Source organism: Chiloscyllium plagiosum, chromosome 5 (assembly GCF_004010195.1).
Source record: "Chiloscyllium plagiosum isolate BGI_BamShark_2017 chromosome 5, ASM401019v2, whole genome shotgun sequence".
Lineage (NCBI taxonomy): Eukaryota > Metazoa > Chordata > Chondrichthyes > Orectolobiformes > Hemiscylliidae > Chiloscyllium > Chiloscyllium plagiosum.
The window spans coordinates 5,513,091-5,537,857 of record NC_057714.1 but is presented as its reverse complement, the minus strand read 5'-3'; the positions used below and the strand labels follow the sequence as shown (position 1 = coordinate 5,537,857).

Below are 24,767 nucleotides of genomic sequence, written 5' to 3'. Positions count from 1 at the left end.
TGTGATTTTACTTCCTGACTTTTTTTTTCTACATGTTCTTTCTTCCAGTTAGCAACAAAACTCATCTGGCTACAACACCATTAAGATGAGTTGTTAATTTCGCTGCTTGTGGTTGAGACCATCCATTGGAAGACAGCATGTGACATCACAGAAGAAAGATGTTTCTGCCTTGAATTTATTAAAATAGCTATTCCTAAGTTAGTAATATGAAAACAATTTTCTTCATATACTTGAAGAAACTTGCGTTCCTTTGTAATTAATAGTGACAGAAATTGTTCCATTGTTGATCACATTTATCTATATCCTAGCAAAATAGTTAAAATCATTATAAATTAACATAATAATTGAAATGTACATTTCGATCATTAAAAAAATTTAGAAGTGCTGTCTGGACCGAGTAAGGATTATTTTAGATAAATAGATGTCAGGAAATCTGAATACTTCCAATTGAAGAGAATTATTTGTGAAAAATATTAAATGTTACTACGGATTGGAAATACTTCAGTTACAATTTATTGTTCCATTGTTAGTAACACTTAAATGGGAGTTTGTGTTTTTTTTAATATAAATTTCATGCACTCGCTCCTAGCTTTGGCATTAGTTTAGCTTTTTGTGTTTTTTTAAGCAATTAGGATTTAACCTAAATTTCTATTCTTTTTTAAGGTGCTTTTACACAACTGAATACCAAAATATAGTTTGGTTGTTGGTATATTCAGTATTGTTCCCTGCAGGCGACATTATTACATGTGGTTAAATACAAGAGTTTTGTGATGCCCACGTGTTTTGGATTTGATCCGTTAAAGGGTAATCAAAATTTAATTCAGATACTTAATTTATCCAATCATTCTAATTTCAATTTGTTGCTATTTTTTAAAAAAAACTTTTCCAGCTTTAGTTATAACTTTGCAACATCAATTGTTTGTTAAGTATTACAATCAATTGTGTAAATACTTTGACTTTGTTTATCTCTGGTTGTGTATTTCTTGCAATATGAAATGCAAGATGCCAAAGCCTGATAAATCTTACATAGTTATGTTCTTAATGCATGTAACTGTAATTAGTGTCACAAGCCTTCATTTCATTTAACTGAATTAGTCACCAATGTAGTTTAGTGGATACATTGTTGTGGAAATCCTGAAGCTGTGTTCTATCACTTACTGTACCTCCAGAGGTTGCAATGTAGATTATACCCTCTTCTTTTCCAGGAGTAACATCAGTTGGTGTGGCAAGAACTTGCCCTTTTCTTTTACACTATCATTAAAAACTTCATAGAAAACCACTTTGTTCAATCAGGTTAACTGTTTGTTTTTTTAAATGGTGATCCCTCAACAAAAACTATTGCTGAACAATAGATCCAACTCTGAAAGAAAAATTGTCAAAGGTTATTATATGTCTCTGTTATGATAGACTAGTTTTAAAAAACTAGCAATTTTTCTTGAAGTTTTGCATGCTATTTCAGATTCTCCCTGCACTCTATATATGTTGCAATCTTTATTACAAAGATTTGTAACTTTTTTACAAAGCAATTTTTTTTTTTCTAGTTAGCTGTCAGTGAGAATTTTTCAATGTGATTAATTGATTGTTTGGGTAGCCTGATAAATTCATTGGGGATACACAGCACTGATCTTCAGTGAAGAGTGCTATTATCCACTGAATCATGAGAGGAGGCAAATGGTCTTACAATCTCTGCACTAAGACCTCCCAGTCAGGCTTATGAGGTCAGTGGTGAACAGTCTTACTTCTCCATAATGCAAAATCTAAGCTAATATTTCTTTACCTCACCTGAACAATGTATTAAAGGTGGAAAGTCTTTAAAGATTAAAAAAGTAATTAGTACAAAATAATTGAACTCAAGATATTCTAGACAAAATTGCAGGATTGTTTATTCAGAATACAATGCATTGAATATTCTGTCTAGCTGTATTTTGCAGGTTTTAATTTTCTATGTATATAAGCAGTATTAAAAACACATTGAAACACTTTTTAAAAATCTTTTATTTTCTTAGCATCAGTGTATCCTGGGATGAAACCTCTCATCTAATGGCACACTAGGATAAGGACACCATTTTATCCATTCCGTTACAAAATAAAAATACAAATATAATGTCAGCTAACTGGACAAGTCAGATCCCAGAGTGAAATTTAGCTCGATAGGGGTCAGTCAGCTCTGTTGACTGGACAGCTGGTTTGCATTAGAGTGAAACCAACAGCATAGGTTCAATTCCCTCACCATTCTGTCTAGCTGTATTTTGCAGGTTTTAATTTTCTATGTATATAAGCAGTATTAAAAACACATTGAAACACTTTTTAAAAATCTTTTATTTTCTTAGCATCAGTGTATCCTGGGATGAAACCTCTCATCCAATGGCACACTAGGATAAGGACACCATTTTATCCATTCCGTTACAAAATAAAAATACAAATATAATGTCAGCTAACTGGACAAGTCAGATCCCAGAGTGAAATTTAGCTCGATAGGGGTCAGTCAGCTCTGTTGACTGGACAGCTGGTTTGCATTTGAGTGAAACCAACAGCATAGGCTCAATTCCCTCACCAGCGAACGTTACCCCGAAGGACTATCTGCTCCCCTTGCCTGAGGTGGTGACCCTCAGAATAAATCACCAGTTGTCTTTTTCTAATGTGAAAGCAGCCCTCTGGCCTGGTGTAGTGATGGTGACTTTACCTTTTGCTATGTAATCAAACTTTAGTTTATCAAGACCGAGTCCATCTTCTGCTAGAAACTTCATGTCAGAATCCTCCCTGTTTGATGTTGGTAACTTAGAAGCAGATCAATAAGAAAGATTGGTGGCAGTGAACCTACCTCAAGTATTTCTGAGGTTTGAATGCACACAACCCTGTATAACACACTGGCAGCAGTGACAGCTGAATATATAGCATTTATAAACCTTAGCTGAATATTTTGCAGTTCTTGGTGAACATGTGCCTAAAATGCTTCATTATCTGAGGAATTTTGAATAATACAGAATACCATCTGCAGATATTACCACTTGTAGGCTCTTCTAATCATGTGCATGGTGCTGGCAAGGCTGGCATTGATTATGAATCATTAATTGCCTTTGAAATTGCCGAGCAAACCACTCCAATCAAGGGGCATTTCATTTTATCGGTTATTGTGTAGTTACTTATAGGGCAGTTCAGGTAAGGAGGGCAGGTTTCCTCCTCAAAAACACTTTCATGATCCAGATTTTTTTTAACAATTGCTGACAATGGTTTCATGATCATTATTTGGACTTTAACTTGATTTTGTTCATAAAGAATATGGATTTCAACATCTGCCATAGTGGGATCCAAACCCACTACATTCCCAGAACAGTCACACAGGCCTTCAGATCACTTGTTTAGTGATAGTCCTATAGTGCAACCTTCTCCCCTTTCTGGGAAGGCCATTGAAGCAATGAAGGTGGCTGAGCGAAAGGAATCTATGCAGCAAAATGGTTGTGATTGTAGAAGCCTAATCCTCTTCCATTCCATTCGCTATAACCTAAGTGAATGGAAAGCCTTCACTCCTGATTCCCATTAAATTTTACCATGTGCTGTTGGTGAAAGGCTCTCTTTTTAAATAGTACTTCAATATCAAAGGCTATCCCCCTCTTTCTTCATTGAGAGAATTCAATATTTTTGTACACATCTGGACCAAAGTTACATGACAAAGTTAAGAGGTTATGGCAGAACCCAAGCTAGATATGTGTGAGGTAATGTTGTTTGTAATAGTGACAATAATACTATCTGCTTTGCTGATTGAGAGTAGGGCGATGGGTCAGTAATTGCTCAAATTGGATTTGTTCTGCTTTGTGTGGACAGGACTAAGTATGACATCATAATGAATCTTATCAATGTCAACAGGAATCATGGGAAAATGCTTCAATGGTTAGTTATAACTGGCACAAAAAGAGAGGATTGCAGTTCTTGAATATTAATTCATGTCGAGGACATTATGTAGCGGCTACTTCAAAAAGTATCAGTGAGTCACTAATGACCATGAGCATAGAACTGTACAGCACAGGTACAGGCCTTTCAACCCACAATGCTGTACCAAACATGATGCTAAATTAAGCTAATCCCTTCTACCTGCCCTTGGTCCAGATCCCTTCATTCTTTGCATATTCATGTGATTATCCAGAAGTCCCTTAAACACCCCGATCATATCTGGCCCCCCCCTCCCATCACCCTGGCAGCGTATTCTTGACTCCAACCACACACTTTTTAAAAAAAACCCTTGTAATTCCTTTGTACTTACCCCATCTCAAAATGCATGTTCCCTAGTATTAGTCATTTCAATGCTGGGAAAAAGATAGACTGTCAGAACTCCAAATGTCAAAACAGTCCATGCTTGAAATGCAGCAAGATCAGGACAAACATCCAGGTTCAGGATGGTAAGTAGCAATTACATTCACACCACTTAAGATAGGTGATGGAAAAGAGAATGCTTAATGATTGCCCCTGGAGAAACTAACCAATCCGTAGGTCTTGCAGCAGACTTAGAGCCTAATGATCCTCCTTCAGAACTGATAGAAGCAAGGTGCTTGGATGTGGACTGAAGACAGGGTTGGGAGGTGAGAGTAGTGTAAATAAGTGATAGGTGGAGAAGTCAGAGAGAGAGGGAGAGACACACAATTAGGCAGGTGGGGTGGAAGTTAATAAGCCAGTGAGAAAACTAATAATAGGTTGGCTGTGCTGCAAGCTGCCCATTTGATGACAGGCCTAGAACAAAAACAATGCAGCACATGAGCAGGCCCTTTGGCCCGGCTAACCTGCACTAGTAAGTTTTGCCCTTCACTTAAAAAAAACTGTCTTCACTTACAAGCTCTATTCATTTCCTATTCCAAGTATTTGTCAGGTGCTTCTCAAATGCTGTGATTCCATCTGCTTCCAGCACGTTTCAGGCATTCACCACACTTTAAAAGAATTGTATGAGACAAGTTTTTCATAAACAACCCTACCTCTAACTTGTCTCTCCTAGTAATTGACCCCTCCACCCTGGGAAAATGCCTCTTTTCCACTCTGTCCCTATCCTTCACAATCTTAAACTTTTATTAAGTTGCCCTTCAACTTGCGTTCCAGTGAAAATGAACCCAGTCTTTCTTCATAGCTAAAATCCCCCATGCCAGGCAAGATCCTGGTAAACCTCTCCAAAGCATCCTCATCCTGCTGGTTGTATGGTGACCAGAACTGGTGTGCAATATTCCAAGTGTGGCCTAACTAAAGTTTTATAAAGTTGCAGCATAACTTGCCTGTCCTTATCCCTTTCCAATGAAGGCAAGCATGCCAGAGGCCTTTTTCACTTATCTACCTGCACTGCTACCTTCAGTTACCTGTGGACCTGCACACCCAGACCCCTGTGGTGTGGGGGTTGGTAAAGGACATCAAGTAGGTGGTTAGACCCTGAAAATATCAAACTTCATTAAGTCACATTCTCCTCCCCTCCCATTGAACAGCATCTAATATTCCACTTGGAACCTTGCAGCCTTCAGGACTTGATATCAAGTCAATAATTTTAGGGTCTGAATACCTTCATGTCTTTTACCCACCCCCACATGATATGGGCTGCTTTTATTTCACCACAGCCAACCATTTTCCCCTGTATTCCTGAAGAAGGGCTTATGCCCGAAACGTCAATTCTCCTGTTCCCTGGATGCTGCCTGACCTGCTGCGCTTTTCCAGCAACACATTTCCAGCTCTGATCTCCAGCATCTGCAGACCTCACTTTCTCCCCTGTATATGGTCCCCATTATCAGCTTTTTCTTCTTCCTTGGCTTACGGTTATCCATCTCTTTAAATAAGTGTCTGTCTCTTCCTCTGGGCTCTGTATCCATTAATCACTTACTCCTTTACACCAACACACTACTCCCTTCACCAATACAATTATAAGCATATATGCCATGTTATCTTGCTTCAATCAGTTCTGAGGGAGTGGGGTTGGGCACTAAACAGCGATTCTGCTTGCTCTCCACAGATACTATCAGACCTACTGATTTTTCTCCAGCAATTTGTGTTTTTGTTTCAGATTTCCAGTATCTGCAGTTCTTTGTTTTATTCTTGCTTCTGAGGAATCGGTGCTACCAAGATGGTCATGGACCTAGCAACTGGAGATTCTGCAAAAAAAGTGTTTCATTTGTTAATAACACTCCCAGGAACTTTGCATGGAATGCAGCTTCTGGTGGACATGACTCAGCTCATTAGTAATTATTTCACTTTGGGTTGGTTTGGTTATTGTGGTTTACTCTTTCCCAATGGGGATATAAAAAAAATCTCTCCAACACTGCAGATGTGAAGCTTGGCCTATCCTCAGTAACTACCAAAACAAAACTCATCAATCCACACATCAGCAGCCGAAGATTCCATCTCCCACAAATGTTGAAGGACTCTGGATTAGGTACAGCACTTTACATACTTTAGTAGGCAACTCTCTTAAGAAGTCACCACTGATGTGGAGATCCAACATCAAACATATAAATTATGTTTATTATGAAACACCACTCATTATGCTTAAAAATCCTAGAATACAGGCAGTGAGATCTAGACAGTATATCAGTGTCACAAACCAGCATTAGAGAAAATCTATCAATAATACCTCCACTACATTCTCCAGTCTTGTCAGGATGACTGTTGAACAAATGCTAGCGTCTTTCTGAAGTTAGTCTAAAGTATTCAGGCAAAAACCCTACAAATTCAACCTCAATGGACTGAACACTGCCTTGATGACCAGAAATGATCACCCATCTGAGATTGCTTTCACAACGCAAATGGGCATAAGCCCTTCTTCCTCGAATGCTGCCTGGCCTGCTGTGTTTTTCCAGCACCACACTTTTCAACTCCGGTCTCCAGCATCTGCAGTCTTCACAATGCAAATGGCCAAGAACCAGGGTATAAAGAAAATGCTTCAAAGGCAGATAGTCTGAAAAGTGGAGCAAGCATTAGTTTTAATAATTGAGGGAAGCTTCATCCAGAATGGTGACTCATTTGTCAACCAAGCTGCAATACGATGAGTCACAGTATCTTAATGATGAAGCAGAGCACTGGCAGGGAAGTAGCAGCACATCCTGCAGTGCAGATACCACTTTCTTATGAGATAGCTGACACCATGTGCTCAGCCATCCATGTCAACGGCCCATCCATGGGCCTGTTCAGACCCACATCAAAAATGTCTGGTCCTGAATGGGCTTCATCCTCGCATTGAGGGACAGCCAATGATGAAGAAAATGAGAGAGAAAATCTTTAGAAATATTATGCTGGAACATTGTTAATAGGTCACATACTTGGATAAATATGGATTGATTAAAGAAAGAAAATGCCTGACACCCCAAAGCACACATGCACAGTAACTCTGCCAATACTGTCATTCTGCCACATGCACTCGTGTTTGTGGTTATTTTGGTGTGTTTTGTAAAGAAATATTAGGGGGTGTTTCAAAGTGTCACATGCAGAACTTCCTGTATCCACAATGTGAACCTTTCAGGGGTGTCAGGAAAAAACCTTAAAAAAATGACACCGACTTAAAATTGTTTGTTACTGCATAAATAAAACTCAACCACAGAATGTCAAGGCGGCTATTATGGTTAGTGCAGTGCATAAGGACTTTCAGAAAAAGGTGTCTGATGAAATGCTACAGTGCAAGCTTGTCAAGAGTGTTGAACCCTGTGGAATAAAAACATTGGCATCATGGATATCAAGTTGGTTGAGTGAAAGAAAAACAGCAGTGATGAACGGTTGGTCTTTGGATTATAAGGAGGTATATAGTTGGTAAGCTGGAGGTTTGTTATTTGGACGAATGCTTTTCTTGATCTACATTGTTTAATTGAGTGTACAGGACAGCGTCAAAATTTGCAGATTCAAAATTAAGTATTACCAACATGTGGATGATAGACTTCAAGAAAGCCAGAGTCAGACTGACATGGAGAAATTGTCAGATAAAAACTTAATGCAGTGAAGCAAAGCAACACATAATAAGCAAGAATGAGTAAAGGCAGTATAAAAGGTCACATTCTAAAGGGGGTGTAGGAGAAGAATGACCTAGGGACAATATATACACAAACTGGTTAAAGGTAGCAGGCTAGTTTGAGAAAGCAGTTGTTCAGGTATATGGGAACTTGAGCCTTATGAATAACAAAGTATACCATACAACATAGTCATGGTAATTATGAAATACTAGTTCAGACACAACAGGAATATGGAGCCCAATTCTGAGCATCATACTTGGAAAGGATGCAAAAGGTTTAGAATGGGAATATTTACAGAAATGAAGTTTTCCTCCGCGGAACAAGTCGAGGAAAAATGAGCAATGCTGGGACTGTTTTCTTTGCACAAGGTCGACAGGTGTGGATAGAGATATTCACATTCAAAAGGGGTCCAGAGTAGGTAGTAACGGTGGCAGGGTCAAGAACCAGGTGCTATTGATTTATAGCAAATACATCAGAGGCAATAAGAGATAAGAATGTTTTAATGCAGCAAGTGGTTGGATTGCACTACTCGTATGGCAGATTTAATTACAGCATTCTAATTGAATAATTATCTGAAGAGAAAAAAAATTGCCAACTCACAGGGGAACAAGTAGGGAATGGCTCTCAGAGAGGTAGCAGGGAGACGATAGAATAAATGGCATCCTTCCATGTTGTTAGCATTCTATGACTCATCTGATTTTTGCCTCTTAATTTTCGTTCCATATTTGATAATTTCACCATTCACAATCAAACATCCAATGGCTGGGAGATAATCCCGCTACATCATTTCCTTCTAACTTTAAATCTACATCTTTAACAGCGTTGGTCAACTTACTTTCTCATTAAAAGTATCACTGTTATATTTTGTTTAATAATGTTCTTAAGCAACATCTTGCAATGTTTGTCACATTAAAATGTACAATATGAATAGAAGACATTACTGCTGTAAATTGTTAGCACTCAAATATTCTTAGACCAGATTATTAATGTATAATTAATGGCTTGTTCAATACATTGAGTTCCCAGAACCTAATTAAAATTACTTAGAAGTAGCAATAATATGGTTTAGCTTATATTAAATCCAAAGATTATAAGCAGGTTGGTCTTTCCATTGCATAATATGCGCCAGATAAATAGACTAGTGTCTTAAGAGTGGGATTAGATGAGGTAAATTAAGGAATAGCTGCATAACTTGGAAGATTGAACTGTTATTAAAAAGGAGCAAAGTTTGAACGAACGCTTTAACAAGGACAAAGAATATTTTAAAGGGTAGCTCGAGAACCAGGTGGCAATAGCTAGGGCTGCAGAGTTATACCAGGATTAGCTCCAAGCTACACCCCATACAGGACAGAAAGTACTGGAGGTTACAAATGAAACAGACTGCTGAGAATATTTATATGCAAAATGTATGGAGTGCCTGATATCTGAAAATGAATGTAAAAACAGGAGGAGGAGAAAAATGCAAATGTCGCAAATAAAGAAATAGACAACCAAAAATGCTTGAAGTACCCAACTGGTCAGTCATCATCTTCAAAGAGACAACTTAACATTTAACTTGCTGTGTATTTCTAGCATCTCCCTTTGAAGAACAAAGTTATTGTTAATACTGATTCAACAATTTTAAATTATTCACTCACGTAAGACATATGTGCTTAGCTTCATTCTGTAGAAATATGGTTCAATTATCATCTGGAACAAGTGACTAATTCAAGAGATGAATCCAACTAATTGACAGATGAAGTTGGCAGAACAATTCATTAAGGAGTTGCTTGGTAGCATTTACACATATGGTCAGGAAACTCTGGGGGCACCTCTCTTTCATTCTTCTGCACACCACCCCACTCAGATGAAGGGAGTGTTATAATCAGGGTTGCCAAGATATACAAACCTAATTGAGAGTTAGATTTCAATTGGACTGAGAAAATCATTCAATTCACGACAAGTACAGCTACTGGGAGTAGTTATGTGCAAAGTGGATTCAGCTACTGGGAGTAGTTATGTGCAAAGTGGATTATTCATTCACAAACCAAAAGTTTTCTTAGCCAAGATACAAATGAAAAGGCAATTAGGCATTTTTTGTTCACAAATAGACATGGGTGGAATAACAATATATTTTGCCATTTAATCATAATGTTTCTGGAAAACTTTAAAAGGAAATAGATCTGAAATTGTGGTAGCAAAGCAATATTTGAACAAGATTACATTTTACAAACTTACCTTTATCTCAACTATATTTGTGTCACACAAAGCAGAAAAAGTACAGATTCATTTTTTTTTTAAATTATGGAAGTAGTGAGCCCCACATTATCAAAAGATGTATCCACTAACCAACTAAATCAGTGATACAACTACATAATTTATAAGCCTTGTGAACATACTCCTAGATGCAAGGAATTCCTATCATGATTCAATAACTATACCACTCAACACTCCAACTAAACTTTTAATTCTGATTACCATGCAATGAAAAAGGGACATGTTAAATAAGGCTATAAAATAATGCCAAGTAAACGAATCTCATAAAACGTGCAAGTTCAAAATTTAATCATCTCAAGTGATGGAGCAAGTAAGTATTCTTACCACCATGGTTCTTTTTTGAAAAGATTAGTATGGACATTAAGAAGTTTTGTACTTTTGCTCCCCCTCCTTATGCCTATATTTTAGTTTACAACTTACCACCAGAGGATGCCCAAGAGCAGTCTGGACTTACTTTTCAAGTGTTTCCTGCTCTTGTGAAGTTGTTTATTTCCACATATCTCTACACAGCACTGCTAGATTTGATACACTATCACTCTAGCTAAACAACAGCAATATTTAGTTTAGTACAAGATCTCCTCACAAACAGCAATGTTGAGTATTGTGCAATTACATTGGAAATCTCAAATATAGACTTGCCTACTACCTCCATGGTGCACAGTACATCGACTCTTTGAATCACAGGCTATTGCACTATGTTTTATATTCCCAAGATTAAATCCTCCAAAGATGTTGAGTCCCTAATGATCAAAGTTAGCAATGTTGTAATGCAGAATAGATCTAACACTTCTTAACAAAAACTTACAAAATGAGTATGAAGAGTATCAAGCAGATTTAGAGAACTTTCATCCCTATTTGGATTATTGGGGTCAGTTTGTACAATAAAACATTGGCAAAGTTTTCTCATCAATTCTGGTGTATGCTTTCCAAATAACAAAGGTGTCTGAAATAATCCTGAAATTGTTGTATATGGATTTTGTAGAACGTTTGGAACAGTTATACAGAATCTTGTGTAAACAACAAAATAGGCCTCCATTTGGAATCTTCTATACTCTCTTGACTAGAAGATGTATACATGCATGGGTACATTGCAAGACATTGAAATTTCCATTAGTTTATTATAGCATTGTTATTCTCTGCACATCATTGTTCGGCAAGAGGAAAAACAGATCAATCTATATCATGGCTGTAAAGTTCTAATGAGGACCTTAAACTGCCATCATCATGATGAAACTCCAATTGTTAATAAATTAATTGTCAGATGAGAGTTAACAAGACAAAGAAAACAGACATAGAACCATTATCATTGCAATGTCCAAACAAAGCACTTAATCTTGTCACACAATTCTTTAGTGATGATGAGCACTGATGCAGCTGCTGATTGTAAGCACAGGATTCACATCTTGACAACTAGTACACAACAGATCACATGTAGCTCAGCCTCCCGATTTATGCAATAATCAAACAATAATGATAATAAGATTTCACAAGAAATAACTATAGTTGATTACAATTCAAGTTCAAGGGCCAGTAATTTCATTTCATTGTCCTATTGGGTGTAACCATGTAAAACATTAAATGTTAACACATCCATTTGTTCAATAGATACACCTAAGTTACTGATTAAGCCAGAACAAATTTATAAATCCATAAATGAACTTAATTGTCACAAAGTTACCATGAGCTATTGCAGGAGTCAAGTTATAGAATGCAGACATTACTGAAACAAAGTAAGCTGGGATAATTAGGTCGCAAAAGTAGTAGATGACTTTTGTAATGACTGGTTAAACAACTAATTATGCTAGATCCTTAGTTATGTGACACCAACTGATAATATAGCATCATATCACACAAGATGAAGGAGATAATTCTGTCCAAATATTTAACAGAGAAAGGTAATCTGTCTTTCTGTACTTAAGCAAAGTAACAAACTAAATATACTTTGTTCATTCATTAGTATCAACTGGACAGTACCAAAAGGCCTAGGATGAAGACCAACCAGGCAGTGAGACACACAAACACCAACCCTTGCTAGTGAATAAGTCATGACAATAAACAAAACAACAGGAGAATCGATATTTATGATTATGATTCCTGAAGAAGGGCTTACGCCCGAAATGTCGATTCTCCTGTTCCTTTGATGCTGCCTGACCTGCTGCGCTTTTCCAGCAACACATTTTTAAGCTCTGATCCCCAGCATCTGCAGTCCTCATTTTCTCCTAATAAACAAAACAGTCTTGCTTATTTTCTGCATAACAGAACCTGTATTTTTGCTACAATGACCAATATACTGCAATTTATAAGACGTGATTAATAAACCAGAAAACATCCTGAAAATAATTGATGCCTAATTGTGCAAAACACGTGAAAAGTTAAATAATATAAACAGAGAAGAAAGCTTGAACTACAACAAATGCAGCTGTAACAGAGCTACATGCAGTGCATAGTTCATTCTTGCATACACTAATGTACAATATTTTGAATTTTATTTAAATGATTTTTTTTTAAACTGAATTCAAGGTTCTGGAGTTCTAATTCATGTTAAAAATAAAAGTTTGTGTCCCAGTACTGTGGTAACTGGCATCTGCTGAGGGATCAGACTCAATTGCTGTTAATTATTCTCAAGTATAAGGAATTCCATAAAATACATGCTGCAGCATATCAAACCACAACCAGTTAACCAGAAACAGAGAGAACCTCAGGTCAAATCAAATTTGACAAGATTTATCACAAAGAAAAAAAAAGGAAAATACCATACGAAGGGCATCTATGATGACTCACTGCAGATTATGCCATGCTTGTTAGCTTGTCACCTGACCATTCTTTACTCAATGAATCAGTTTGAAGGATGTAAATGCTATCGTGACAATCATAAAGCATTTAGAAGGTCCTGCTTTATATTATTTCTGCATGCACACAACCAACAACCAACCACTGGCTGCGTCCTATCACTAGACACAAAGGTTAGACAATACACAATTGGATGTTTGAGGATTTTACTTCAGGGAGTAGCTGAGTTATCTGGAATAAAAGACAAACCAAGCGACAGTGAGTCTCCTCTTTTTACTTTACGTAAGAGATAATCATTTGTCTTGAACAGCTCCTCACCCTGGTTTTCAGAAAGGTCTACAAAGGCCAATGAGGCACGACTAAGAGCTGAAAAAGAGAAAAAAATTCAGAACATAATTAAAGTTAAGCATTGGAAAATTCATTAAAGCTTCCCCTTCTAATGCAATAATTCTACCAACTGTTTTGAACAATCACAATATTTGTGGTTGATTATTTTGTTATGTTTATTTCAACACTTGTGGTTCTTTTGTAAACAAAGTTTTTCTCCACAACTGATGAAAATTTACTTTCCACTAATTGCCATTTAAAGTACCTGGTCATACTTAACTCCACTTGAAGTCAGTATTTTTACCTTCTGTATATATGTCTTAAATTCTTTTAGGACCAAACATGAATAAATCTGTAAATTATGTCCAAAAGTTTAGTACATGGAATAAGAGTTAACAGTGATAGAACTTGAAGCTTCAAAATCAAAATATTTGAGTCCTGGTATGATGCCTGATCATTGTTCCTGACTCATTTCTTTGCTTCATATATCAAATACAGACACCATATGTAGCTTCACAAAGAAACAAAATGGTGCTGGCAATGCAGCTACTGATACGCTACCAACTCCTTTTGATGTTCTATTTTACAAACAAAATTTGCAATCATCATTTGATTACCATTGGAAAGGAAAACGTATGGCTGCTCTATGATCAGTAAACCCAATTAAATTCAAATTTTTCTAATTAAGGTTTTTTTTAAAAAACAAACTTGTAAATAAAAATCTACTTGCTCACAGATGATTTGGTTAACATGGGAACAAATAAAACAAAATTCCCATTAGATTAAAGTTAGAACAGCAAAATGCTGAAAAGAATGTTTCTTTCCACAGATGCTACCTGACCTGTTGAGTATTTTCAGTAATTTTTACTTTGATTTCCAGCATCCATAGCATTTTGTTTCTGCATTGTTTTGTAGACTAGAAATTTGTTTGTTTACAGTGTCCCGAATGGAGGAAGTCTAGGCATCAAAATCCCCAAGGATACATGATATGTTGTGGAATTTGAAGAACATGTTAATTGACTGTCTTGCTTGAAACACTTTGGATGAAACTAAATATTTTAATAGGTACACCTAACCTCACCACTTCTACAGTTCTTACTTCCCATTCTAATTGGGTGCTTAAAGAATACTTTAGCATTGTACTTGAAAACATTAGCTATACTCATCTCTTTATATCCATTTTGAAACACATGCTGTCTTACTCTATTAAATTACGTATTGCTGATTAGCTTAAAACTAGAAACTTACACAAACGTCACTTGTAGAATTTAATTTCAGTGTCCACACAATCATAGAAGAGGTCAGCAAATTCTGAAGGGTCAACAGGTCCTTCACACTTTAAGATGTCCTGCATGGCTTCCAGACCTTGTTTTTCCAAATCCAGCATGGTTTTCCAAAGCTTCTGCCCTGCATCCTACAGAGAAAAATGACCATTTCAGAAAGCTTTTAAATTGGTTCTCTGATTAAGGATGTTAATGGCAGGACAGAATTTGTGGCCATCACTAGTTTGCTGCATTGCTGTTGCTGCCATGCCACTCTCTTGGACTGCACCAACTGATTACACAAATTAATAAGGTAGAACTGATATTTTTAAAGGAAATTTTCAGGTAATTTTTAAATGACAAACTAACAGATGCAGACCTCTGTAGTTTGTCTCTTTTGCTTTGCGGTGTCTTTAAAATTATATTCAAACTGTCCTTATCAAGTCAAGATTCTCTTCCCTATTATGTACTTAACTACATACTACAGTCCTTTAATACCAGATTAGTCTGTGCTCCACCCTTCCCTCACCAACCCAGCATTCCACACCAGACCCCTCTCACTTGAAACTCTATTCACTACTTGCTTTGCTTCAGAAGCCTCCTAAAATGCTTCTTTAACCAGATTTTGGTCTCTCAATCCACTCTTTCAAGTTTTGTTTTGCATTAAGAATTTGTATCCAACATGCCAAATATCTCTCAATGACCATTCCCCACACACTAAAGTGAAAAGACTACAGCCTGGTCACAGTGACTGAGCTACAATAAAGCCTGTCAAAGCAGATTTATCAAACACTCTGGTGTGCAATGCTATGCATATAATGAGGAGATTGCCAAGTCTCTAAGATTTCAGTCACATTATCTGACATTTCAGTTTGCACTGGTCCCCTTGGTGATACAACCATATTCCTAACTATCTGCACAGATTATAATCTAGGTTATTGTGCTAAAAGAGTAAAAGTGCTTTCCTCAGCAACACTGATGTGCAGCAGGCTCAAGAACACCTAATTCCATCCCCTTGCTGTGGAAATGATTTTACCGCAAACTCTTGGAGACATTCAAAGCAGTATTTTTGAGCATGATTTGTGTGTAGTAACCACACAGTAATACACAACTGTGAATGACTTTTTACTGCTTTTCACAGACAATGCTATTCACTAAAAGACAGATAGAGATCGTCTTGTGTTTTGCTATTGTTAGAAGGCTAAATAGCTAATCGTTAAGATGAGTTTTTTCCATTGTTTATCTGCAGATCAAAATTTAATATCAATAGAAATGATTATTTTACAGCTTGGTGGTGGCTCCCATTTCATCTCCCTCTCTAAAGAAGTATGTATCCTAAATTATTTGAGGCCTGAACTACAGGTAATACCTTGCCTAATGTAAAATAGTGAGGAGACAGGTCCCAAATGTACCTCAGCCAGTGCAGAGCTTCAACCCCATGCCTCATGGGGGTTGACATCATTAGAAACAGCATGTTCACCATCAAGACAAATGGAGCTCACCAGACACCTGGAAAGCCAGCAAATGTAAGTGAAAACTGCATTCTGCCTGTCGTTTTGGTACTGAATGCTGCTTTGATGCTAAAGTCATCTCCCTGCTGCACATACTGAATGTGGCCTTGGGAGTTGGGGGCGGGGGGGTTGGTTCCATGTGTCTGTCCATGCATGCATTGCTTGACCTTTTGAATTGTGCTCCAGAGGGTTGCAAACTCAGCAGATTGTGGCACCAATCAGGTCGTGCTGAGTTGACGTAATTCGCCAGCTCACCACTTCTCATCGGACCTGGACCGGATTCTCTCCTAGCTAATCCCACAGCCCTGAATAGGCCATATCTGATGAAGCCTCAATCCACCTACCCACTCATCCATATGTCACACTATCCACTTTCTGAACTCCTACTCACTAACATATTGTTTAAAAATCCCATCTCTGTTCAGTGTGTTAGTAAATGAATTAATTTACCGGATTAGGCAGTTTGTGCTGTAAATAAAAAGGGGCATGGCTTGGGTTGCCCGATCTTACCACTGCGTAAGGATTTAGTTACACATATTTGAGGCCTCTGACACTGGAGGCTAGGTCCTGAAATGTGGGGAAGGATGCAGGGTAAATAGTTACAGAAACCGCAATCTGGTGGTGACTGCTACCTTTGGACGATGTGGGCCATCATCTTTGGAGAAGGGACAGGAATAACGTTTTTTTAAAACTCAAAGTTATCCTTTATGTTCTCTTGTTCAGTAAGTGCACATGGTTTGCTGGGATGCAATTCGGTACATAACAGGACCTCAGTGAGATGACCATTATGCGTGGGAGTGTCAGAGAGGACCATTTCATCTAAAGCAATATCACATCCAGATGGAAAGCTTCATATTAAACCTCCCCACCACCACCACCAACACACACCCCATCAGCTGGAATTCCTTAATAACAGAGACAGAGGAGGAGATGGAATTGGAATACTTAGTGAAAAGTGTAATATGTTGCCACACTCCAGTGCCATTGAGTTACAGCAGATATTAAGAGATGACTAAAGTATAATTAAAACAAAGCTCTTCCTTTCTGTGCCTGCTCGACATCAGGCTGGCGGTGAGGTTGGATCTTTCAGCCTGAAAGATACACCAGGACTCTGGCCCAAAAGCTCTCTATGGCAAGGAGTTCCAAACAGCTCTCCACTCAGACAAAATTAATCTTCATCTCAGTCTCAACCTGGTACCCCTTTATTCTGAGATTATGCCCTCTGGTCCTAAACTCTCCCAGGCGGGGAAACATTCACTCAGCATTTATCCTGTCAAGCTCCTTAACAATCTGATATGTTACACTGAGATCACCTCTCATTCTTCTAAACTCCAGTGAGTAGAGTTCTAACCTGTGTAGCCTTTGCTCACAAGACAAGCACTCCACACCATGGATCATCCTCATGAACCTTCTCTGAACTGCCTCCAATGAAATGGTACCTTTCCTTTAAATAAGGGACTTAGTAAGGAGGGCCATGGAATGTCTCTGCATGGACTGTTGACACAGTATCCAGAGGCTGGCATCGAACCTGGGTCCCTGGCGCTGTGGCACAGCAGTGCTAACTACTGAGCCATCATGTCACCCTTAAATGTTGACACACTGCCACCCATTTTTCATGATTCGGAGATGCCAGTGTTGGACTGGGGTGTACAAAGTTAAAAATCACACAACACCAGGTTATAGTCCAACAGGTTTAATTGGAAGCACACTAGCTTTCGGAGCGACGCTTCATCACCTGATGAAGGAGCGTCGCTCCGAAAGCTAGTGTGCTTCCAATTAAACCTGTTGGACTATAACCAGGTGTTGTGTGATTTTTAACTTTGTATACCCATTTTTCAAACAGGGCCATCGTGGAGCAGATGAGAGCCCAGTTACAATGGCAATTCGGATGCTTGGCAAGGTCGGGAGCTAGGGTTGCACTATGGTCCAGAGAGAGTGCTGCATAATCTGAGAACATGGTCTGCACAACTGGAACAGACAAGGAGGGGAATCTCCAGAGAAGGAAGATGAAATCATTGAGCAGGAGGAACATTACCTTCAACACGACAGCATGTCAGAATGTGGGTGCAACACATCAGAGAGGATTTAATTGACACTCGGCTCCAATTGATAAGAGCTGGGTGCACCGATCACTCAGTAAATATAAATTTGTTACTGCTCGGAAAACAAGTAGACCCCGTCTGTCCCCAGAAGCAAATGCAACGTCTGTTGGTTTATTTCTTTCCCTTCATTTTTGCTGTTTCTGAATAAATGCAACGGTATTCAACGGTTTAAAGGCTTCCCACATTGAACAATGGGTATGTGTTATACTAACTGGGCACTGGGGAACGAGTAGCACTCTTTTAGACAGGGTTGTTTACTGAGGGGACGACATGAAGGACAGGCAACCTGTACAGCTTAGGTAGCCGTACATACATAAACGTGCTCAAGTTTGTAATGACTGGCTAGCTACGCCATCTATGTACCCTTAGAAGCATTTAGTTTTAGTTCTAGTTCTGTTCCCACTATGTACACAGTGAAAGGCAACACCTACTGGATTTTTAAAATGACACCATCCCTGGGAATGCTGGGAGGTCCTGGCATTGGCAAGTACTTTTGCCTCTGGCAAGGAGAGAGTTAGGATGGGTGAGACAAAGAGCTGCAACGCACAGGAAATGAAATGTGCTTTGGGCAGTAGTCACAGAAAATTCACTAGAGCACATGGAGAGAAACCCTCCATGATCCTTAGTTGATTTCAGCCCAGCCTGTCCATCTGGCCAAACTTAAAAAAAAACAAAGTATGGGGAAAGAGTAAAACTTTGGACTGTTAGATATAGTTCCTTGCATATACAGCTGTTTAATTAAAAGGCTTTGCTTAAAACTATTTTTAAAGCATTTCTGTAGCTGAAAGAAAATGCCAAATTAAATAAACTTATATCCAAAAATATAATTTCACCTTAGAAGAAATAATTGATTTGTCTGGACCTCCCATGAATACATCATTCAGTATAAAGGTTTATTATGAAAGTTACTGAGCGATCCATGAAAATCACTGAAAAGTGTAATTAAAAAGTGTCAACAAATTGAATCTAATGAAATTTTTGGCAACATATCTTACCTCTTCGGTTTCCATAACTGCTCTGGCACACTCATGAGCCTGATACAGCTCATGTCTACGGTCAACCGTGCTCTGGAAACGAGGTTGCTGATTTACTGGGTCCTCATTACCAAAGCTCGGGGATTGTGTTTTAGGGACTGGCTTGACATTATCTACAAAGATGAAAGGTTTGAAGATGGACCTGAAGCAAACAAATCAGAGTTTTTTTTATATTAGTAGTGGAACAGTCTCCTTTCAGTCTGCTACTTAACTCTAGGAAATACCGTGTACACATAATACAAGTGAAAATTGGTCAGCAATTTGCATAGGTTTTATGGCACTCTAAAATTAACACTGGAGAAATGTATTTCTGAGCAGAGTGCCAAAACTTGCCCCTTGGATTTGATCACGGGCTGCAATTATAAACCTAGAAGATTGTGCTAAAACAGGGGGAGTGACAAACATTAAAGTCTCATTACTAGAATATCTACAGAGTTAGAGCGCAATTTTCATGTACTTTGTTGACCACATGAATCATTGGTACCATCAGACATCTAACCATTAAATATTTTCTTTAGAATTGGTTTAATTCCAGAATATCATCAGACAACCAACCGGAAGAGAAATTTCAAAACTGAGGATAACTTCACTACTGCTTTTATATTAGAGAATCTCTGAAGGTATTACAATTTAGAAATAACATTGGGTTGTTTTATATACTTGCCTTCCTGCAGAACTGAGCACCTCAGCTGGACTTGACTTATCATCACACAAGTTGAAACTTTATTGCTGGCACAGGCCCTTCTTCAGGAATCGGCCTGTGCCCGAAACGTCGAATCTCCTGTTCCCTGGATGCTGCCTGACCTGCTGTGCTGTTCCAGCAATAAAGTTTCAACTTTGATCTCCAGCATCTGCAGACCTCACTTTCTCCTCGAAGTTATCATCACACAAGTTAATTGAGTTTACAAAATGTCTAGTTTTATGGATGGTCAGAAGAAAAACTGATCTTCCACCTCTTAATAATATTTTCTTGTAATATTTATTGCAGTTCCTTTACAACAGACTATAGTCCAACATCGTGGCACAATTTAGCTTTGGAAAGTGATGGCAAAGGTAGAAAACAAATATTCGGACTTACACAATAGACTGAAAAATACCACAATTTGTTATACAGCAGATAGAAAAAGTACATCAAACAATCTAGAATAGCAGGGCAAAGCCAAAACATCATGCAGACACCAGATAATAATTGCGTCCCTGCTTAAATACATTACTGACAGGTCTCAAGATTTGTAGAAATGTTAAGGACAATTAAAATAAATCAATCTCACTTCAGGGGCCTGATGGCAGTGGGAAAGTTCCGCAGTTTTATGTTCTTAGACTTTCTATTGATTGCTGAATCACAGAATTATAGAATTGTTACAGCTTGGAAGAAAGTCATTTGGTCTATTGCGTCTGTTCCAAATCCCCAAATAAGCACTTGGTGCCTTCAGCTCCCTTCTCCCTGGAACCGGGCAAAATTCTTCCTTTTCAGATATCAACCTAATTCCCTGTTGAATGTTTCAACTGAATCTGCTTCCCCCACACTCTCTGGCAGGGCAGTGCATTCCAGACCACAACCACTGTCTGCATTAAAAAAAAATTTCTTCATTCATGCTTATTCTTCTGTTGTCAATTACTTTAAAACTGTGCCCTCTAGCTTTCAATCTTTTCCCAAGTGGGAATGATTTCTCAAATCTACACTGTCCAGATGCCTCCAAATCTTCTCAGCGCTTTGTCCAAGAACAGTCCTGTCTTCTCCAACATATTTTTGTTACCACAATTCCTCACTGCTAGACTCATTCTCACAAAGACTGGAATGCCTACTTGTTCTAGGATATAACATTAGAGTTTTACTAGGATCTCTGAAGGTGCTAAGAGCATAAGTGTAGCTCTCCCATAATAAAATGCTGCCAAAACCTTTTGGTGTCTGAGGCTCTGAACCATGAAATAAATAAAAGTTAGGTTAGGTTGGTGGGCAGTTTGAACTTCTACCTACTATATATCATAGAACAAGGAGGTGGGGTCTTGCTTGTGAATGGTCAGACTTGGCTTTTTTGGAAGAAATCTCAGACTCCTTATTTCTGATTTAACCTTAATCAGGGCATTGGACTTTGAAACAGATTACTGTTAATCTGCCAAATAACATTTTCAATGGTGTACCAGCACTGTGTGTGGTATTTTCACACAATTTCTACCTGAACAACAGCTGATTCTGGGTGGACCGTAATGAAATAGTGCCCAGGATTGTGGAACTTTAAGCAAATGTTTCATCCATATCAACTTGACACTGGAGTTTCTGTTCTGCAATATTGATTCAAAATTGCACTCACCCCAAGCAGTCTTCACCTGGAAATCTGGGAACACTCCATGATGGAGAGGGTGTTTCACTATCCTTAAGGTGGGACATAAAGGCAAGTTGCAGTAATGGAGGAGAGGTTGGGGGGGAGGGGGTGGGTGGAGGGTAAGGAGTGGTTTATGAACCTCATTGTGTTCCAAAACATTAGGCACACAGGGTCACATTAATCCACATTAATCTGTTAATGCCCCACAGCTGCAATGCCTCAGTTCTGTTTCTCTTATTAATGCTGCAAATATCTGATTTTGGTTTAAGAGAGTTCAAATTTAGCCATTTAATCTGTGTTTGGTGCTCAACATCTGTAACTAGTATTCATTTAAGCCACTGAAGCCTCTTTCTTTGAATGTAGCACTCAAATGCACTTTCAATTTACATTAGTTCAAATTCAGTGATAGGGTGGAACAACGAACATGTTCCAGTCAACTTGATTACTATTTAGCACAGTATGATAATTTACAGGAGGTCTTACATTCGGACTAATGCCAATGATCATTGCTGGTTGTGCTCCCTGATCCTCATCAGTTCTCTTCTCCAAGCTCTCGCTGCGAGTAGCAAGAAAGAAGTGGCCTATAGCGCAACAGTATGAAATAACAGACACAACGGCCAGCTGCAAAGGCAACATGTGGGAAGGTGTGCTGGCCAGTGGGAAAATTGACAGATTTGCTCCAAAATAGTAATGATTGGGTCACACAACCCTGTGTCAGTGAATATAAAACAACTTTAATGGGAATACACAATGCTATACACAAATACCAGCCTCATTTTACATCATTTCAATTTAATGTGCTTTTAATGGGGCAACTTAAAAGGGAGAATGCATTGTAATTAACAAGAATTAACTCTGGTGATACAACCTCTATCCTTCACTTAAATTATCCCTACACAAAAAAATGATATTTCCCATTTATGACTCAACAGTTCCTGTCCCAACCAATTATGCATGTGTTACAATTAAATATCCAATTGTGTTGAGAGACTTAATTTTGACATACTTCATTCAACAGATCATGTCCTCAGTTGCAGACTGAATATGCAATTTCAAATCATGATTGCAAATCCAGAGATGGATAGAAAGCCAGACTTTTTAAAAAAGTACTTTACTTCTTGTACATATTTTACTTTTCCACTTCCCTGGTAGGCGTTTTGTGGCACTTTCACAATGACTTTTTTCTTTCTTTTTCTTCACTCTTTGATCAATCATGTACTTTTATATAAACCACCATTATCTTATCAATTAGCCACAATTCACATCAGTCTTATGGCGTCAGTTGGCTTTGTGAACACAGACAGCGTACAGACACACCCCTAATTCTGATTCCAACCTCACTTGGCATCCATACACTATAGTTTCAGGTCGTTTTTACCTTCCTAATCCAAGGATTTTGAAACCAGAGTTCCTGTCATCTTAATAAAAATACTGGATCTGGAACCATTGCTATGGTTAGTATGGTTCAGTCTCCCAAGGTCAAGCCAGAGGAGCCTAACACTTAGTCACCTTAAAGAAAAAGGCCAGAAATCATGGAAGTAGACACGTGAAACAAATGGTTACATATCAATCCTTTGGTTAGATCTACTACCCTTCACTGAAGGCCAGCCAATAATTTGAAGAACAACAAACCTTGCAGGATTGGGAGTGGCTGTGAAGGAGTGGATGCATGGTAAGCTACTGCTCTGGGGAAGGATGGACACCATGCTCCCTGTGACAAGGTAAGAATTCAGATCCATGCTGTTTTTGTCACGTAGCACATTCATCATGGTTTGCATGGTGATGTTTCCTAGTGATAGGATATTCAGGAACCAACAGTTAGCGGAGACAAAAATTACCACATAAATCAAACATGCCATCTGAATATACTTTGTTGTTAGAAACTGTCAGTCTCTGCTAATATTAAGCTCATTATTAAAACATTACTAAACAAAACATCAGCTTTATAAGGCAGAATTTCTAACATTCCACTAGTGGAATATTAACCCACGTGTATGATTATAATATACTTGACATAAAAGTTGCCTTTGATTCACTAAGTACACATTCTATTGTTCTGATTTCGGGACAGGAATGCATAAGTAACAGGTATCACTGCATTTAAAGAAAAAGAATAAGATGTGGGTTTTGTTGGGAAAGCCAGCAGGAACTGCTCATCCCTAATTGTCCACTGGAAGATCGTGGTGAGCCACCTCCTTGAATGGTTACAGTCCATGTGGTGTTATTGTTCAAGCATTCCAGGCTTTTGACAAAGTTGAAACAGTATTCAAAATGAAGATGCAGTGAATTGGTTGTTAGTAACAGTTTTCTGATATTCCTATTCAACAACTTCACCATGCGTGGAGAAAAGTGATGCTGACCCCATACTAAGATTGAAAGTCAGCTTCAGTGCATCTCGGGTGAAAATGTCTCCAAATACAAACAGGACAAGTACTACAGTGGGAATTAAAGGGTCTGCAGCAACTTATTTGACTTCTGCTGCAGGAGACAAAGTTCAGAGATGCAAGTCAGGTACCAAATAGCATTTGCAGAAATGCTTTTTGATACTCACTTGCATGGTTCCCTCCTCCTAGAGTCATAGAGATGTACAGCATGGAAACAGACCCTTCGGTCCAACCCGTCCATGCCGACCAGATATCCCAACCCAATCTAGTCCCACCTGCCAGCACCCTCTCTGCGTGAAAAAGTTGCCCCTTAGGCCCCTTTTATATCTTTCCCCTCTCACCCTAAACCTATGCCCTCTAGTTCTGGACTCCCCAACCCCAGGGAAAAGACTTTGTCTATTTATCCTATCCATGCCCCTCATAATTTTGTAAGCCTCTATAAGGTCTCCCTCAGCCTCCAATGCTCCAGGGAAACCAGCCTCAACCTGTTCAGCCTCTCCCTGTAGCTCAGATCCTCCAACCCTGGTAACATCCTTGTAAATCTTTTCTGAACCCTTTCAAGTTTCACAGCATCTTTCCGATAGAAAGGAGACCAGAATTGCACGCAATATTCCAACAGTGGCCGAACCAATGTCCTGTACAGCTGCAACATGACCTCCCAATTCCTGTACTCAACACTCTGACCAATAAAGGAAAGCATACTAAACGCCTTCTTCAGTATCCTATCTACCTGCAATCCCACTTTCAAGGAGCTGTGAACCTGCACTCCAAGGTCTCTTTGTTCAGCAACATTCCCTAGGACCTTACCATTAAGTGTAT

At 38.5% G+C, this 24,767-nt stretch overlaps 2 protein-coding genes across 6 annotated transcripts in view; one reads left to right on the top strand and one right to left on the bottom strand.

Annotated features, from left to right (window-relative positions):
• The window catches only part of wipf3 (WAS/WASL interacting protein family member 3), a 105,552-nt gene extending 103,573 nt beyond the window's left edge, over nt 1-1,979 (top strand). For both annotated transcript variants that reach the window (XM_043689519.1, XM_043689520.1), the window contains one exon: nt 49-1,979. In XM_043689519.1, the coding sequence (XP_043545454.1) occupies nt 49-89 (41 nt within the window). In that variant the 3' untranslated portion in view covers nt 90-1,979. The remainder of the gene's footprint in view (nt 1-48) is intronic.
• A 10,383-nt stretch (nt 1,980-12,362) lies between these two features.
• The window catches only part of LOC122549676 (secernin-1-like), an 83,721-nt gene continuing 71,316 nt past the window's right edge, over nt 12,363-24,767 (bottom strand). For all 4 annotated transcript variants that reach the window (XM_043689515.1, XM_043689514.1, XM_043689513.1 and 1 more), the window contains exons 6-9: nt 23,197-23,353; nt 19,202-19,382; nt 14,580-14,745; nt 12,363-13,370 (exon numbers count right to left, since the gene is read on the bottom strand). In XM_043689515.1, coding sequence (XP_043545450.1) covers nt 14,587-14,745; nt 19,202-19,382; nt 23,197-23,353 — 497 coding nt within the window. In that variant the 3' untranslated portion in view covers nt 12,363-13,370; nt 14,580-14,586. The remainder of the gene's footprint in view (nt 13,371-14,579; nt 14,746-19,201; nt 19,383-23,196; nt 23,354-24,767) is intronic.